This window comes from Mauremys reevesii, linkage group 22 (genome assembly GCF_016161935.1).
Source record: "Mauremys reevesii isolate NIE-2019 linkage group 22, ASM1616193v1, whole genome shotgun sequence".
NCBI lineage: Eukaryota > Metazoa > Chordata > Testudines > Geoemydidae > Mauremys > Mauremys reevesii.
Genome location: NC_052644.1, coordinates 21,786,371 through 21,803,728, shown reverse-complemented (window position 1 = coordinate 21,803,728; position 17,358 = coordinate 21,786,371). Strand labels below are relative to the sequence as shown.

Sequence of the window (17,358 nt, the reverse complement as noted above, 5' to 3'; positions counted from 1 at the left end):
CCTCCAGGAATATGTCCGACCAAACTTGGCAGCCCTATCTCCAGCGTGTGCCTAGGGACAGCTCTGAAACCCACATTTCCCATCTAGCCCATCCCCTCCCCCTTAGGGTGGGGCAGGATTGTTCCCTGTAGCCTCCTCCCCAGAGCTCGACTGAAATTCAGCTCCCCGCCTTGCTAAAGCCCAGGGCAGATGTGTAATGTGAGCTCCCTGCTCTGCCTGCTGGGACCTCTGTGCTGACCTCACCTCTTCCCAGCTCAGACCCCAGTGCCTGACCTCGTGTGGCATGGGTGTGAGAGAGCCACAGGTCTCCCAAGGGCCAGGCTGGGGACAGGACAACTTTCACTAGGCTGCATCTGCTTGGAAAGGGCGCTGGTCCACGAGCTACCGGGTGCGTGCAGAAACACTCCTCCCAGCCATACCCTTGGGTGAGCTTTATCCAGCGATTGTCGGGCTCAGGGGCCTGTCTCTCATAACTCGGCGTGAACCCTGCCGACGCACCACGCTGTGCAGAGGTGAGGTGTGCGGTTTGAGCAAGGTCTCTTCCTGCCTCATGCTCAGGAGGAAGCTGTGGGGCTTGGACGTCACAGGAAGAAATGTTGGGGGCAGGGAGACAGCTCAGTTTGCTTAGCAGCTCTCCCGGCACTGGGGATGGGAGATCCAGACGACCCCAGAGAATCAGGTTTCTGAGCTCTTCTCTGGCCCCGCCCATGTTGCATTGACGATAATAAAGGCTCAGAGTTATGAAGGACTGTGGGTAAGGCACTGAACTCAGGGGATCTGGCTTAGTTCCCAGCTCTGCCACAATTACCCTCATCTCTCTCTGCCTCGGTTTCCCCATCGGAGGATGATAATCCTTCTCCTGGCTGTTTCGACAGCGCCTGGTCCCATAGGGCATTGGTGCTGCTGCCACGCTGCTAGCAATTGGCTGGGTGTTTTCCCCCTGGGTCACCCAGGGCCCATTTTCGATGATGCAAACTGCTCTCGGCTCACAACAGCCAGTGATGGAAAAGTCAGCGCAGCACAGGGGAGTCGCACCCGGCTTATCATTGTAATGTTTGTACAGCGTCCACTCCCAGGCACCATATAATGGAGCTGAATCCATTGCAGATAGCCAGCAGAATGAGCTCGGTGGCCCAGAAGGCAGATCTGCCAGAGGCCGTATAGTCCCAGCTCTGCCACTGCTGAGCTAAGGCAAACAACGCCCACTTTCTGTGCCAGCCCCACTGTGCTCGGTGCTGGACAAACTGAACATAAAGACCCTCCCTGCCCTGCACCTTTGAATTCAGAGCCAATCACTGGACATTTCATTGGCCTTAACTGTCATTAAACCATCCAGACTTCAAATGGTAAAGATTAAAAAATAAATAGCCAAGAGGTCTGGCTATGAGCTGACCTCTAACTACTGGGGAGTAGACTGTGGAACTCATAGCCACATGGTTCTGCCGGGGCCAAGAATTCCGTACAATTCAAAGAGGGGTTGGATATTCATGTGAATAGCGAGGATATCCCAGAGGTTAGACGACTGAATGCTGAGGCTGGAGGAGGAACGAGAACTGACTGTGTTTATTCAGGCTGCCGAAGGAGCTGCCCCACGAGCTTAAACCCCACGTTCAGCTTCCTGCACAGCCACTCTGCGTGGAGATAGAAGAAATCCAGCAGGTAGGGGGAAGGGCAGCCTGGCAAGCCCAGTTAACCTTGCGCTTTGATCCCGGCAGAGTTCAAAACTCAAGCCAGGCTAGGCCTGCTCAGTAGCTGGCTGGGAGGTCTCAAAGGAACAGCTAAGGTAGTAGTGTCGGTGATGCAGTAGGGGGCACTGGCCCGCAGCATGCAGTAGGGGGTGCTGTGTCCTCAGACTCCATGCTGACCCCCAGTTCCCCAGCAAACTCAGAACAGTGAGGGGAATTAACCACTGAAACGGTTCTGGTGGATTCCCCGTCCCAGGCCTTCTTCAAATCAAGATGGGCTGTTTTTCTAAAAGATCTGCTGTAGCTGAAACAGGAATTAATTCGGGGCAGTCTTATGGCCTGGGAAATACAGGAGGTTAGACCAGAGGAGCAAGGGGTCCCTTTTGGCCCTAGAATCTATGAATCAAGGCACCGCGTTTGCTCACTGCTACTACAGAAAGACCAGGGAAACATCTCCCCCAAAGCAGCTTTTCACATCCCTTCTGTGTGCAAAGCTCGATTGTACCCGTCCCTGTACTTGGGCTCCTCACTCCGACCTGGACAGCTCCACATCCCTCTGGGAAGCTGCCACCAGAGACAGGGCGAGAGAACACCACGGCATCGCTGCAGTGTCAGCAGTCCCGGAGCATCTGCAGGGCGGGGTTGATATATCAGACCACAGAGGAATTGCATTAGAAACGTCCCCAAATAGCTCTGACCTGGGAGGGAACGTCCCGTGTCTCAGTATTAGAACGACAAGGAATAACTGTGCGGGGTGCTCTCATCTACAGATCTCAAAGTGCAGATCAGTGTCCTCATCTGCAGGATGCCCAGGGGGTAAACTGAGGCAGGGGGCTGTTTCGTCCCTGGTTTTCACTGGCAGCCAGTTATTTTGGGTGCCTCAGCTAATTTGAAACCCCGAACACCTAGGTTTTAGAAGCCACATGAGCTTAGCGGAACGGGGCTTTGCCGCAGGCTCCCTGGGCTCTGCCGATGTTCTCCAGCTGCGGATTTGACCCTCAGTCCACCCAAGGGTAGTTCACGCGAGGATAAATCACTGTTGTATGTGCTGTACCTCCCCGCCCCATTCTCCACGCAGGGACGAAAGGCTGAGGCCAGTCTGCCGAGCCCGCTGTGCGGGATGTGGCCCGGCTCAGGAGCTCCTGCGTCGGCACAGCTGCTTGTCGGGATGAGCCCCGCGGATGTCAGGGCGGTGGCAGAGGAGCAGGTGAGGGTGGGAACCGTGGGTGGAGAGGGAAGCAGTATTCAAGCTCTCTCACCAGCTGGAGCCCTGCCCCTTTACTTGACCCCGAGAGCCACGCTGGGCTGACGGCAGGCCAGATGCTGGGCTAAATACTCAGATTAGTCAAATCTCGCAGAGCTGAACGCAGGCCTGGGCACGAGCTGGGAGGCCTTCAGCAAAAACCCAGCTAAGGCCGCAGGATGTCCTGGTGCTTCGGTAGGGGGTGCTCTCCCTTGTTTGTGCTGACTCCAATGCTGCTCGGTGCTGCAGGGGGCGCTCTCCCCTCAGTGCTGGCGCCAGTGCTCCAGTGCCGGGCCGGGTTGGGGGGCTTGTGCTGCAGGGGGCGGGGGCTCGGTAGGAGGCATTTGTAGGGGGCATTAAAAACTCTTGGGGTGTCCATTTCTTGCAGCGAGTAGAGTGTAGCGGTTAGGCCGGGGTGGGGGGGGCTGGGAGTCAGGAGTCGTGAGGCCCAGTCCCTGCCGTGCAGGGGAATGTGGTCCAGGGAAGTGGGAGACAGCATCGGAATATTTTATTCCCAACTCCAGGGGCCAGCGAGGGCTAGTGGTTACAGCGGGGGAGGGGGAACTCGTGTCAGGACTCCTGGGTTCTGTTCCTGCCTCTGCCCCTCATTCACAGCGTGAGCATGGGGAGTCTCTTCTCTTGTCTGTGGCTTAAAAGGGAGCCAGCCGCACTCACATGGGAACTGCAGAACTTAGCTGGCCCGGGGACGCGCTTTGGGAGCCTTGGACAACAGCCCCCACGTGTTTGCCTTACCCAGCTCTTGGCCGCACTGACTCAGGGACCTGTTTCCCCAGGATGTGGGCGCGGCCGATTGCACCCCAGCACGGCTGGCTCAGCCGAGCCCCGCCGGGGAAGCCAAACCCCTGGCTGAGCAGCGGCAGCGACTGACGCCAGAGATGCCAGCAAGGTAAGAAGAGGGGATGAGGGATGTGGGAGCTGCCTTCTACCTGTCCCATGCTGCCGTGTCTTCCCCCAGCTCCATGGGGCACGTCTGCACTGCCATAAGAGACCCACGGAACAGCCACCCTGGCCCAGGGCAGCTGTCTGGGGCTCACCCTGCAGGGTTAGAAAACTGCAGTGTAGACGCTGGGGCTGGAGCCCAGGATCTGGGACCCTCCCCCTTTGCGGGGTCTCAGATCCCAGGCTCCGGCCTGAGCCCGAACATCTACACGGCAATTTTATAACCCCGCAGCCCGAGCCAGCTGAGTCGTGGGTCTTTTATTGCAGTGTAGAGGTACCCGTCATTGACACACACCGGTAACTGCCATAACTGGCAGCTACTTCAGGGAAACTCTCCTCCCTTTGGCCTAGGGGGAGTGCCCTGTGCTGGTACCACCGGTTCTGGTGCATCATCACCTCTGATCCATGTTAATACCTGCACCAGTCACACGAGTAGTTACTAGCCGGGGCCAACAGCGCATGCAGATTGACTGATGCGCTAATTAGCTCATTCAACAATTGGCAGGAAGTGTGACAGCCAACGTGGCAGCTGGCTTTATGGAGCATGTCGTGCTTTGGGTCAGGACGCAGCGACCGTGGTGCCAGCCTGGGCGCTGGCTGAATAGGTGCAGCTCCGTGCAGGCCACCCGGAACCAGCCTGTCTCTCATCCTTGCTTGGCTTTCACGGTGTTTGCCGCAGAGTCGGTGGGGGCTCTTCCTCACTCCTTTAACACCGCCCGCCTGCGGAGAACGGAGCACCGGCTTTTTTCCTCATAGCCCCTCCTGCTGATCTGGGGGCTGGTTGATAACCTCACTTGTTTTGTGCTTGACCCTTAACCCAGGAGGGGGGGATGGGTACGTAGCCACCCACAGATGACCAATGGGGCCCTGATCCTTAATTGGAATCGTTAAGTGCGTCTGCAACATAAACAATTAATAAATAACATTCCCCACACTGCCAGCCAAGCTATCTGCCGAACTCCCAGCAGATCCGGAGGAGCGGGACCTTTGCAAGGAGCAGCTGTGATCTCTTGGGAATCATGTGGAATCTGGTTGTTCTTGATGGGCATAAAACCAGACTTTAAATTATTTCCCCAGCAGACGGATCCGTTAGTGAGACGCAGCGCGGGGAGTGGATAGGGCACTCGGTTGGGAGTCAGGAGACCTGCATGCTAGTCCCATCTCTGCTGCAAACCTGGGCAAGTCCCTTCCTTGCCCCGCGCCTCAGTTTCCCCTCCCACCTTTTGTCTTGTCTTTTTAGCACGTAAGCTCTTTGGGAGAGTGACCCTCTCCCCTTGTGTATGTATTTGTACAGTGCCTAGCGCCGATCTCCGTTAGGGCATCGCTGCCATGATAAACAACCCCTCTCTTCCCATCTAGCACAGAGGAGGGGAGAGACCGGCGCTGCCCCGCCAAGGAAGAGTTGTGTGCGCATGGCGCAGAGGAGCAGCTTAAACTCGCCACGGGGACCAGCGAAGAGCACAGCTGCTTATCCTGTGTGGAGACCCATGTGCTTCCTTGGCCGGAAGGGAAGGTAACGTGGGCTAGCTGAAGCCAACCACCTTTGCTAGCGCCCCCCCCAGGGGAAAATGCCTTCAGCCTGATTTCAGCCGGATGAGTTACAGCCTTGGCAGGCGTCCGCTCCGTCAGGCCCGCTAGCTGCTCCTGTGCTATAAATAATAACGGCGCCGTCAGGTTCAGGCGCGACTGGCTCCGTGCTCCGGCCAGATCCTGCGAGGGTGTCAGCTGTGCCAGCTGCAGAACCAGCCTTATTTGCACATGCGGCACCCCAGCCAGCACCCGGAACAGCAGAGAAGCTGAGATTTACTCTCCTCCCCGCGGCCCGCCAAGGCCTATAAGATTTCATCCCCCAACTCCAATCGGTGCTCGGTTACAAAGTGGCGCCGGCAGTAGGGAAATTGATGGTGCTGAAGGCTGGCGCTGACAATGAACACCCAGCCAGGGGCCATTAGCGAGTAACCGCCCCGTGGAGAGCACCAGCCATTTACATAATAGGGTTCTGGAGATCATTTGCATTCTTGGAGCTGGTTGCTCTCCCTCCTTCTTGGAAAGAAATATTAAACACATGACTGGGCAAGGGGTGTAACACTTGTAGGGACCGTTACGGTGGCAGCCAGCTGCAGTCAGGGCCTCATTGACTGGGTGCTGCACATGCACACAGCAAGAGACAGCCCTTGCCCTGAAGAGCTTAGAATCGAAACAGCCCAGGCCGAGAAAGGACGGGATTATCCCCATTTTACAGATAGGGAAAGTGAGTCCCAGAGAGACCAAGTCAAGAAGGATGTTGATAAAGCGGAGAGTGACTCGATCACAGTCTGTAGGTACCCGCATGGGGAACATAAATTTGCTAATGGACAGCGGTAGCTCCAGGCACCAGCGCTCCAAGCGCGTGCCCGGGGCGGCAAGCCGCAGGGGGGTGCCCTGCCAGTCCCATGATCCAAAGGCCGGACGGTGAAACTAGAGAAATTCAGACTGGAAACAAGGCGCCAGCTTTTACCAGTGAGGGGAGTTACCCATGGGAACGATTGGCCCAGGCCTGCAGCGGATTCTCCATCCCTGGCAATTAGAGGGGCTGGTTTTCTCCAAGACCAGCTCAAAGCCCCCCCCGGAGTTAGTTCAGGGCAGTCCCGTGGCTGCGGCTGGCTTCCACGGGAGGTCAAGGCTGGAAGACCAGCCTGCACTTGGGTGTTTTGTACAAGGTCTGCACTGGTACAAGCTCATCTGACTGCCGTCTTTTAAAACAAGGGCCCAGATCCTCAAAGGTTATTTAGCCACCTAACTGTGGGGGTTAGGCCCCTAAATACCTCTGAGCGTAGGTGCCAACTTTCCCCGGCGCCCATAGGTGCTCACGACCCGCCCCGACTCCACCCTTTCCCTGCCCCGCCCCCATTCCAAACCCTTCCCCAAAGTCCCCGCCCCCTCCCTGCCCCTATTGGATCCCTTGCCCAAATCCCTATCCCGGCCCCCCCTTTCCCAAATGCTCCGCATTCCCTCTCCCTCCCAGCCGCGGGAAACAGCTGTTTAGCGGCACAAGCGCTGGGAGCTAGGGGGAAAAGCTGGCAGGTGGCACGCTCAGGGGAGGAGGCGGAGGTGAGCGGGGCAGGGAGCTGCTTTTCCCCATGGGTGCTCCAGCCCCGGAGCACCCACGGAATCAGTGCCTGTGCCTTTGAGCATCTAGGCCATAGCCTTAAGGATGCCAGCAGCAGCAGGAGTTGCGTCTTCAATAGGCCTTCCCCAGCCCGGAGGAGCTGCAGCTGCGCTAGCACCAGCAGAGACGACTAGAAAGAGCCGAGCTCTCCACTGCCTTGCCCCTTGTGCAGTCATTTACACTAGTGCACAATGCTTCCTGTGGCTGCAGGTGAACTGTGCAACAAGTGGGCCGGGGGCGGTGGTGAGATCAGGCCATTCTGAACTTTACCCTTTCTTTCCTGTCTCACTGTTCCCCTCTCCTCCCCCACTTAGACAAATGAACATCTCTCTCTTAATGGGCTAATCTCCTCCATTGTGCTGGCTAATTACCCCTTTCCTGCTAAGAGGTTCTTGTCAGCACACGGGGGCCCTGAATGGGAAGAGGTTCCTTTTAAAGACAATTGTTTTCTGCTAGGGAAAAGGGAATGAAAAACCCACAGGGATATTTATGTGTCTGCCTCACGATTTCCCGTAAGGGACCTGTTTATCTGAACAGCCCCCACCACGAGGCCGGCCACTGCTGCTGCGGTCTTGTCGGAGCAATGGGGAATGGACTGCAGCAAAAATCCTACTTCCCCATAAGAGCGAACGCCAGGGTTACTGACTGGCCATGCCCTGGGTCTCACTTTTACAATCCAGTTCCTTAAGGGTCCGTTGCTCCTCCAGCTGGACACCCCCAAGCAGTCTGACTGGAGCAGGACTCCTGGGTTCGCGATTGGCCTACACCGCACAGCCTATGCCCACCATAGGAGGAGTAGGAACACCAGCTGTCCAACTGTCGCACTCCCACGTGGGCGTCACTGTGTCTACACTGGGGGGTTTGTCAGCGTAGCGAAGTAGGGCAGGGTGTGGTTTTGGCACACCCCTGACCGACACAGCTGTGCCAGTAGTGCAGACCGGGCCGTGCAGGGTGCTGTTAGGTGCAAGCCATTTCTGTGCTTATGTCACTGTCCATAAAATGGGCACAAGGCTGCCAGACCTCCCAGAGAGACAGGACTTGTGCTCGGAGATTGGCAGCAGAACAAGCCTTTTAGATGAGCCACTGGTGCAGCACAGATCCCTCTGCTTTTTGCCCGGCTCGCTAGAGCAGGGGTGGGCAAACTTTTTGGCCTGAGGGCCACGTGGGGGTTCCGAAACTGTATGGAGGGCTGGGTAGGGAAGGCTGTGCCTCTCCAAACAGCCTGGCCCCTGCCCCCTGACTGCCCCCCTCAGAACCACCCCACCCATGCAACCCCCCCGCTACTTGTCCCCTCCCGGGACCCCACCCCCTATCCAACTCCCCTGCTCCGTCCCCTGACTGCCCCCCAGGACCTCCTGCCCCTTATCTAACCCCCCTCTCCCGCCCCCTTACCATGCTGCTCAGAGCAGCAGGACTGGTAGCCAGGCCGCCCGGCAAGCCAGCCACACCACCGCACTGCCCAGCAAGAGATCTGACGGCACAGTGAGTGGAGGCTGCGGGGGAGGGAGGACTGCAGGGGAGGGGCCGGGGACTAGCCTCTCTGGCTGGGAGCTCAAGGGCCAGGCAGGATGGTCCCGCAGGCCGGATGTGGCCTGTGGGCCATAGTTTGCTCACCTCTGCGCTAGAGTCCTCAGCCAATTGAAATGCCAACTTTGCCTACCACCTGCCAGCTTTCATGCCCCATTTTAGGAACGTAGGAGAATTGCCAGGCTGGATCAGTCCAGTGACCGACCGAGCCAGCACATCCTACCCCACACTGTTTAAACGCAGTCTCTGAACCAGGAGGGTTTACATCCCTGCTAAACCAGACAAGGCAAATGGTCCCATAGTTTGGGCCCTCACTTAGACATTTGGCAACAGGGGTTTGAATCCCTGCTCGACCCCTCTTCGCATGTGCCTCAGCTGTAAATGGGGGATAACAGCCTCTCCCTCCCGCCTAGGGGGTTGTGAGGCTAAATCCGTTAGCAAGGTGCTCAGCTAAAACGCCTGATCCGTTTTTTACAATTCTTATTATCCAAGATATTCTTATCTGTCTAAATGTTCAACCCCTGGAAAACCTGCCCAGCTTCCACTAGATCACGAGCAAATTATGCGCTAGGTGAAAGCAGTGGGCCTCCTGGCAGCCCTCCAGAGCCAGCAGAGAAGAGACCCCAGCTCCCTGCTGGGATAATCTGACAAGCCCCCTACCGTAAAGCCCATCCTGGTGCCAGGGCGGTTCTGTCTCACAGCACAGCCTGAGGTAGGGCAGCTAAGCTCTGCTGAGCAGGGTGGGGACAGCTCTGGAACAATAGCCCGTTCACTCCCCATTGTGTCTGATTGTTTCTCGCAGGCAGCAAAGCCCATCTGTCTGGAGGCCGGGCCCGCAGACACTCTATTGTCCAGCCCAGCAGAGAGGTAAGCCTGCGGGTGACCCAAAGCTGCTGAAGCCGCAAGCTGGCATTTTAACGGTGGCAGAGAGCCGTTACAGGGGTCCGGTTACACCCCCAAGAGCGTGGAACAGCCTTGCAGCTGGCACGCGGAGCTCTGCTGACTTCCCGGTAGCTAAGATCATTTCCACCAGCTGGGGATCTGGCTGAGAGCCACAGGAGGGACGTCCAGAGGTCATCTACTCCACCCCCCACACCGAGGACAGACCCAGTAAACCTAGATCGTCCCTGAGAGGTGTTTGTGCAAGCTGGTCTTAAAAGGGGTTTCCACAACCTCCCTTGGTCACCCGTTCCCTTGCTGAAAGCTAGAAAGCTTTTCCTAATGTCCAGCCCAACTGGCACTCACTGCAAACAATGCCGCTTCCCTCGTCTTCTCCATGCCCACCGAGGGTAACCGATTGCTGTCCTTGGAACCACCTCATCCGTAATGGAAGATGACTTATTCCCCCCTCAGCCTTCTCTAAACTAAACTGCCCAGTTCCTTCAGCCTTTCCCCAGAGGTCACATTTCTAAGCCTCTGATCAGGTCTGGTGCTCTCCTGCTCCCACCGACTCCAGCAAAAGTCCGATCGCACCCTTAGAAATGGGGGCGTTTGCCATTCCCCCATGGGCCAGAGCACAGGGTGCTGCCTGTGTCTAGAATGATCTTAGCTGTCCTGCCAGGCAGGATCTCACCGAGCAATTCTCACTATTCCTAACGGCTCTGGGACTGGCTCAGCGTGTGAGCGGCCCTGCCTGGGTATCTCCCTGCTGCAATTAAAGACCCGTGGCTGGCCTGGGTCAGCTGACTTGGGCTCACAGGGTTTGGGCCTATAAAACCAGAGCGTATTCAGCCTCTGAGACCCCCACGAGGGGGAATGTCTCAGAGTCCAGGCTCCAGCACCCCAGCCTGAGTCAGCTGAGCCAGAGCCACGGGTGTTTTATCGCCGTGTAGACGTACCGTGTGTCTGGAGCACGTAGCCACAGTGCCCAGCCAAAGGCCTTGTTCAATATCCCTCATCACGACGATGCACCGAGATTCAAAGCTTGGCTTCTCTGTTCCAGGAGCCCTGCGGGAGGCCTGCAGCAAGGTGCACTCGTCCCCGTGCAGAACCAGCTGTCCCCTGTCAAACAGAAGCAGCTGCACAACTGCTGGCTTGAAACCTTAGCCCCATGGTGAGTAGCCCCCTGCAGAGTTCGGTCTAATCCCAGTCCTCCACCCCACAGCACTGTGCCTGCAGTGCCACTCTCCCACCGAAGAGCTCTGTCTGGCCAGCGCCAAGGGTGTCCCAGAGGATGCGTGGGTGAGTCTAGAATGGTTTTCCTGCTGTATCACACTCAGCACTGGGATGTATAAACAGCAGGAACCTCAGGAACAAGGAGGTTACGTTCCTTCGGTGTCTGCCCCTGCTGGAATCCTGTGCCCAGTTCTGGCGTCCGCAACTCGAGGAGGATGTGGATAAATTAGAGAGGTTAAGAGAAGAGCCCCCAGAATGGTTAGAGGATTGGAAAACACGGCTCCAGGAGCCACGTCTATTTAGCTCCCGGAGATGGTTAAGGGGTGACTGGATCACACACAGTCAGTACCGACGTCACAGGCTCTTCAGTCTAGCAGACAAAGGTCTAACACGACCCAGCGGCTGGAACCTGAGGCTACACAAACCCAGCCGGGAAATAAGGCACAACATTTAACAATGAGGGGAATTGATCATCGGGCCAACGTCCCAGGGCTGGGGTCAGTTCTCCATCCCTGGCCACTGGTAACTCAAGCCTGGCTCTGTCGCTCCCAGGCCCGGTCTGTTTCAGACAGCAGTTAAGGCAGGGTGGTCCTTCCGGCAGCCGGCCACAGGCGCTCAGAGTGGATCACAGGGCCGTGCTGACCTTGCAACGTAGGAATCCAGATGCAAAGGGAACTGGACAAGGCTCAGGGCTCGCCCAGGAGAAAGTGGCACCAGGTTGCCTAACGGAGCGAATTTCACTCTGTTTAGATGGCTGCAAACTGCAGGGTGGACGCTCTCCTTTCACGTCAGCTTACACCACTTCCTGAAGGATTTAAGCTAAAGGGAAATAAGCCTGCTCTAAAGTGAAATAAAAAAATCCGCCCGGGGTTAACGGAGAACTCTGAACGGTGCGAGCAGAGGGGAGTTTGCCAACACTGGTGTTAATTCTTCTCTGCTGCAGCCCCCGTGCACAGATCAGACTTGGGGGGATGGGACGTCTGGGAGCAAGAGCCTTCGACCCCCCACTTTATCTTGGGGTGAGCTTTCTTTCTGAGGGACTGAGGCGGGGGCACCTCTGGTGCACTCTGGATGGGAGGGGGAGAGCCGCAGCATCGCTCCTTTGTAAAAGCAGCTTGTTTCTTTGTGCAGGTTTCGCTCGGGCCGGATATTCCTTCTGCATCAGCCACAGCCCCACCTCCTCCCCAGCCGCCTGCTGCTGGCCCTGCTTGCGACGCTGCTCCTGCTGCCAGCGCTGTGCTATCTGGTGCTGCCCAGCTGCACCATGGCCACAGGGCTGGGGTGGCCGCACCTCCAGCTGCAGTACCTCAGGCCCCCACCTGTGTGACCCCTTCCCACCCACCCACGGCAAAGCGGCTCGTTGGGGGCCCGGAAAGGACCTTTTAAGCTGCTGGGAGCAGCTCTGACTTGAAGGCAAATAAAGACAGTTTGGGCCGATGACCCAGGAGTGTAGCTTCAGTGCAGGGTCAGCCTGAGCCCTCATGGCCCTGTGGGTCCCCTCCCGCAGGGGGCCCTTGTTCCCGGTCGCCTGAGGTCCCTTCTGCGGTGCTCTGGCAGCTCCGAGAGGCCTACGGGCATTGCTGCCAGCCCTTGGCATTGGGGGCAGGGCAGGGTGTGGCCAGGGTTCCCTGCATGGTGACTATTCCCTGTCTGTGGGGCACAGCAGGGGCTTGGCTGAGCAGGCTGGGGCTGGAATGTCCTGGCCCGTGGCGATTCTCTGCCCCGCAGGCTGTCGAGGGGGCAAATTGGGCCGCGCGATTCCCTACCCCCAGGGCCCATGGGGGGGCAGGGTACTGTGGCTACTCCTCAGGGCCACGGGGAATAAGTTAGGGCAGATCTGGGGCTGCTTTATTGACAGTGGGGCCCAGGCAGGCCCCGGCTCCAGAGATCACAAAAGGTGGCTTTAAACTCCTGCAGCCAGAGCTCCACAGCCGCAGAGCCCTTGGGTGAGGCCTGGCCTGAGCAGCAGGAAAGATCCCAGCTGTCAGCACTCGGGGTTTCTCCCTCACTCCAGAGCCCTGGATCTAGTGCTCAGCTCCCACCCCAGCAAATGCCCTGATGCATCCCACCCTGGTCCCCCAGGCTCGGGCGCAGCCACAGCGAGCAAGCAGAGACGGACACGTTTAAGACTCAGCCCCCCTGGGACCTGGAGCATTTGTGGAGAAGCAACAGAACTGTGGACTCGGGGTCTGTCTACGTGGGATCCGCCCTCCCACCGAAATCAAGCCAGGCTGCGGCAGCTCCCCGTCAACATCAACTATGATTTCCCAGCCCGAGACGCAGGGATTGGGAACCGCAGACCGACTGGGCAGGCGTGTGGCTGGGTTAACTTCTTCACTGGTTTATTTGCAGCTCCCATTCTCTGCACAGCGCATCGGGGGAGAAATGCCTTTCAGTGGGGGGGCCCCAGAAACAGAGCATCCATACACAGCTGAGCCATTTCCACGAGCCGCCGGATCCTTCCCAATCCAAAAACTTCCCAGGAACAGCCAGAACAGCAGGAGAGGAACAGAGGGTAACCCCAATCTATCACTCCCCTCAAAACACAGCTATTGACCTTCTTCCGTCTCTGCTCTGAGGGACCCAAACCCCACCGTGGTCCCTGGCTCCCCACCCACCAGGTACGCCAATGGAGTGGGGCCATCACCATCCCCAGAACCCGGCACCCTTCCCGACAGCAGGACTTCCAAAGCCTCCCGCTGTTGCAAACTGCGCTCGGCCTGGACGCTCTTATTTCTCTGGGGAGCAAGTTACCCTCTCCCTCCATCGCACCCACAGGTGGTACAGCTGTTCCTGTCCCGGTGAAGACCTGCTCTCCAACCGCAGAGCAAACCGGAGAGCTGCTAACGGGACCAGAGCTTCAACCACGCTAGCGCCTGTGTTACCACAGCCTGGTGTTTGATCGGACAGGGAGGAATTACAACCCCTCAGCTCATGGGATTTTGCTGCCCGCGCTTCTGTCTTCAGTCGTTTCAGGGGATGTTTCCTTCTCCTACGAAAACCTGCCAGCAAACCGAAGGGCGTCTCCGGGCCGACGTCAGGGGGTAGGGTAGATCGGTGCAGTTTTGAAACTTGTTTTCAGTTGGAGCCTCAGGGACGAATGGAGCCACGAAACCAAAAGAGAGTCACATCCTAGTCTCTGCTGCCTTCTCCTCCCAGCTGCTCCAAAGCCAACCAAGCATCAGGATGCTGCTGGACGCTGCGCTGCTGGAGTTTACACACCAAAGGGGCTCAGGAGGGGAAGGGCGCGGGGGCGGAAGGCTCCTCGCCACTCCCGCGCCAGTCTGGCCCTCAGAGGATCACGCACTTCTTCTTGGAGCATTTCTTCTTGCGTCCGTTGCTGACCTTCTCCTTGTGTTTCCGGATCTCCCGCACCAGCGTGTAGAAAGCGTCCTCCACTCCCTGGCGTGACGAGAGCAGAACGGGGGAGAAGAGAAACACACCCAGCTAAAGGGGGGTTTAGACAAAGTCCCCGCCCGAAAGCATGGCTGGCGCAGCGTTAAGGAGCCCTAGCGTGGCTGACAAACGTGCCAAAACGCTGCAGAACGCGGACGCTGGCATCTACCCCCAAATGCTCGATCTCCTCCTAGCACTGACGCACGAGATGTTTAACATCCCTCCCAAAAGGCGCTAGAACAAGACTAGCCAGAAGTCGCCAGTCACTTCTGGAATCGAGCTCGGCGTTTTGGGAGATGGAGGCCACCCAGGGGACCCAGCCTAGCACGGAGAACACGGGTAGCAGCCTTCCCCAGTCGGAAGATTTTGTATTTTCCACTTATTTAAAAAAAAAAGAAAAAGAAAAAGAAAAATCATTCTCCAGCCAGCTCTGGGGCCAAGGAAACAGGCCGGGGTCACTCTGCATCCCCAGCGCCGGCAGGGTCCCCCACGCACCTGCCTGGTTTTGGCCGAGGTCTCAATGAAAGGGATCCCGTAGCTCTTCGCCAGCTCCTGAGCCTGTTTGGTGTCCACCGTCCGAGAGGGCAGGTCGCACTTGTTACCGACTAAGACCATGGGGACGTCGTCCGAGTCCTTCACCCTGCTGATCTGCTCCCTGGGGCAGAAGGAAAGGGGCCATCGGAGCTGGGGGGCTGGAGAGAAGAGCGACCCCCCCCCGCCCCCAGTCCTGCAGCTTCGGTTGGGGCATCGCTGCCAGGCCGGATGGCGCCCGGGCTCCTGAGGGTCTGTCGACTAGAGGCAGCTGCTGCTCTGGTCTAAATACAGAGCCGGAGCCAACGCTCACTGGTGCCAGTTGGGTCTGAATCGGCAACCCAAGGCGCCGCCGCAAAACGGGGGGCAGCATCATCTACAGCCAGGCAAGCTGGTTCCCCAACGCACAGCCCCCCATTATCCCAGCTCCGGGATCCCCCCAGCTCTGCTGGTGCCCCTCGATCTCAACCCACGGTCCCCACATTATCCCAGTCTGGGCTCCCCCACAGCCCTGCCCCACCGGTGCCTCTCAACTCCAACCCCCAGCCCCCCGTTATCCCAACCCACCCCCATGCTGCCCCGGGCTGGGGAAGGGACCCCGCTGACCTGTAGTGGTGCACGTCCTCGAAGGACTTTGCGTTGTTGATGGCGAAGACGCAGAGGAAGCCCTCGCCCGTGCGCATGTACTGGTCGCGCATGGCGCTGTACTCCTCCTGCCCGGCCGTGTCCAGGATGTCCAGCAGGCACGTCTCGCCGTCGATCACCACCTGCTTCCGGTACGAGTCCTGGGAGGGGACGAGACAGGCTGGGAGTGTCCCAGCGCCAGACAGGCGGGGGCCCCCGGGGGCGGGGCAGGCACACGGGGGCGGGGGCCGGGCAGGGGTCTCACCTCTATGGTGGGGTCGTACTCGTCCACGAAGTGGTTCTGGATGAGCTGGATGGTGAGCGCGCTCTTGCCGACGCCGCCAGCCCCCACCACCACCAGCTTGTACTCGGTCATGGCGGCCGGGGTGCGGGCGGGGATCAAACGGCCCCCCCGGGGGTCCCGGCCTGGCTCATCGCTCGAAGCTGGCCCTGGAACCAGCCACAGCGTTAGAGTGGGGAGCCAGGACGCCTGGGTTCACGCCTCTGCCACTAGCCCGGTGCTCAGTACTAGCCCGGCAATCCCCCGCGGCCCCCGATACCGAACCCCAGCCTAGCCCTGCCCCCCAATACCAAACCCCAGCCTAGCCCTCCTCCTGCTGCCAATGGCCTCACCCCCAAACTCAACCCTTCACCACAGCAGCTGCTCCCCACCCGGCACCGCCCCCCCAGCTGTCCTCTCTCCCTCCCCAGCTCCCTCCAGCATCCCCACCGCACCCCCCACTTCAGTGCAGCCACCTCCCCTCTGCCCAGCCCCCTTTAATGCACCCAAGGCAGATCCTCCCTCCCTGCAGCTACACCCCAAACCCCCCATGCCACTCCTCCCCTACACCCCAATCTGCCCCAACCCCACACTCCATACCCCATGCTGCTCATCCTACACCTCAATCTGCCCCACCCCAAAACCCCTCATGCCCCCACCCTCCCCTACACCCCCATGCTGCCCCTACCCTACACCCCCAATCTGCCCCTCCCACCCCCATACCCTACATGCCATGCTGCCACTCACCTACACCCCATATGCCTCCCACCACCCCTCTCTTACACCCCCATGCCACCCCTCCCCAGGTCCCAATTCCTACACCCCACCCCAACACTGAAAGCTTCCCCACTCTATGCACCCCAGGAACTTCCACTGCAATGCAACACAGCCCCGCCCCTCCCCCGGCACCATCCCAGCCCCCAATGTACCGCTCCACCCTTATGCATCTCCTCCTCCCACCCCAGACACCAATGCACCCCGCTGCACCGCCCCAGGCCCAGTGCATCCCCTCCCCGCTGCACCGCCCCACTCCCAGTGCACCCTCCACCCCGCTGCACCGCCCCAGGCCCAGTGCACCCCCTCCACCCCCGCTGCACCGCCCACGCCCAGTGCATCCCCTCCCCGCTGCACCGCCCCACGCCCAGTGCATCCCCTCCACCCCCGCTGCACCGCCCACGCCCAGTGCATCCTCCCCGCTGCACCGCCCCACGCCCAGTGCATCCCCTCCCCGCTGCACCGCCCCACGCCCAGTGCATCCCCTCCCCGCTGCACCGCCCACGCCCAGTGCATCCCCGCTGCACCGCCCCACGCCCAGTGCATCCCCTCCCCGCTGCACCGCCCCACGCCCAGTGCATCCCCTCCCCGCTGCACCACCCCACGCCCAGTGTGCCCCGCTGCACCGCCCCACGCCCAGTGCGCCCCTCCCCACTGCACCGCCCCACGCCCAGTGCGCCTCCCCCACTGCACCGCCCCACGCCCAGTGCGCCCCTCCCCACTGCACCGCCCCACGCCCAGTGCGCCCTCCCCCGCTGCACCGCCCCACGCCCAGTGCCCCCGCTGCACCGCCCCACACCCAGTGCGCCCCTCCCCGCCGCTGCACCGCCCCACGCCCAGTGCACCCTCCCCATGCACCGCCCCACGCCCAGTGCGCCCTCCCCATGCACCGCCCCACGCCCAGTGCGCCCCTCCCCATGCACCGCCCCACCCGCATGCAAACCCACCGGCTCTCCCACGCCTGGGCCAGACCCCGCCTCACCTGCAGCCGGCTCAGGAGCTCGCTGCCCCCAGCCCCGCCCTGCAGCCGCTCCCGGGCCCAGCACGGGACAGGCCTCGCGCCGGACACCTCCCC

The 17,358-nt window shown here is 59.5% G+C and overlaps 2 protein-coding genes across 6 annotated transcripts in view; one reads left to right on the top strand and one right to left on the bottom strand.

The window, feature by feature from the left end:
• KASH5 (KASH domain containing 5) overlaps window positions 1-12,118 on the top strand; it is a 27,466-nt gene extending 15,348 nt beyond the window's left edge. For both annotated transcript variants that reach the window (XM_039509970.1, XM_039509969.1), the window contains exons 14-20: window positions 1,572-1,659; window positions 2,764-2,892; window positions 3,723-3,835; window positions 5,248-5,401; window positions 9,366-9,430; window positions 10,506-10,616; window positions 11,810-12,118. In XM_039509970.1, coding sequence (XP_039365904.1) covers window positions 1,572-1,659; window positions 2,764-2,892; window positions 3,723-3,835; window positions 5,248-5,401; window positions 9,366-9,430; window positions 10,506-10,616; window positions 11,810-12,005 — 856 coding nt within the window. In that variant the 3' untranslated portion in view covers window positions 12,006-12,118. The remainder of the gene's footprint in view (window positions 1-1,571; window positions 1,660-2,763; window positions 2,893-3,722; window positions 3,836-5,247; window positions 5,402-9,365; window positions 9,431-10,505; window positions 10,617-11,809) is intronic.
• Window positions 4,496-17,358, bottom strand: LOC120388368 (GTPase KRas-like). Of its 4 annotated transcripts, none has more exons than XM_039510167.1 (5): window positions 17,266-17,358; window positions 15,495-15,679; window positions 15,212-15,390; window positions 14,570-14,729; window positions 4,496-4,785 (listed from the first exon to the last, which is right to left on the bottom strand). In XM_039510167.1, exons 2-5 carry the CDS (start codon window positions 15,603-15,605, stop codon window positions 4,639-4,641), a joined length of 597 nt encoding a protein of 198 aa, XP_039366101.1. In that variant the 5' UTR covers window positions 15,606-15,679; window positions 17,266-17,358; the 3' UTR covers window positions 4,496-4,638. The 4 variants fall into 4 exon arrangements, with proteins under 4 accessions (XP_039366101.1, XP_039366106.1, XP_039366103.1 ...); XM_039510172.1 differs by having other exon boundaries at window positions 4,761-4,785; window positions 14,574-14,729; window positions 17,266-17,351; XM_039510169.1 differs by lacking the exon at window positions 4,496-4,785 and adding an exon at window positions 12,526-14,080 and having other exon boundaries at window positions 14,574-14,729; window positions 17,266-17,352.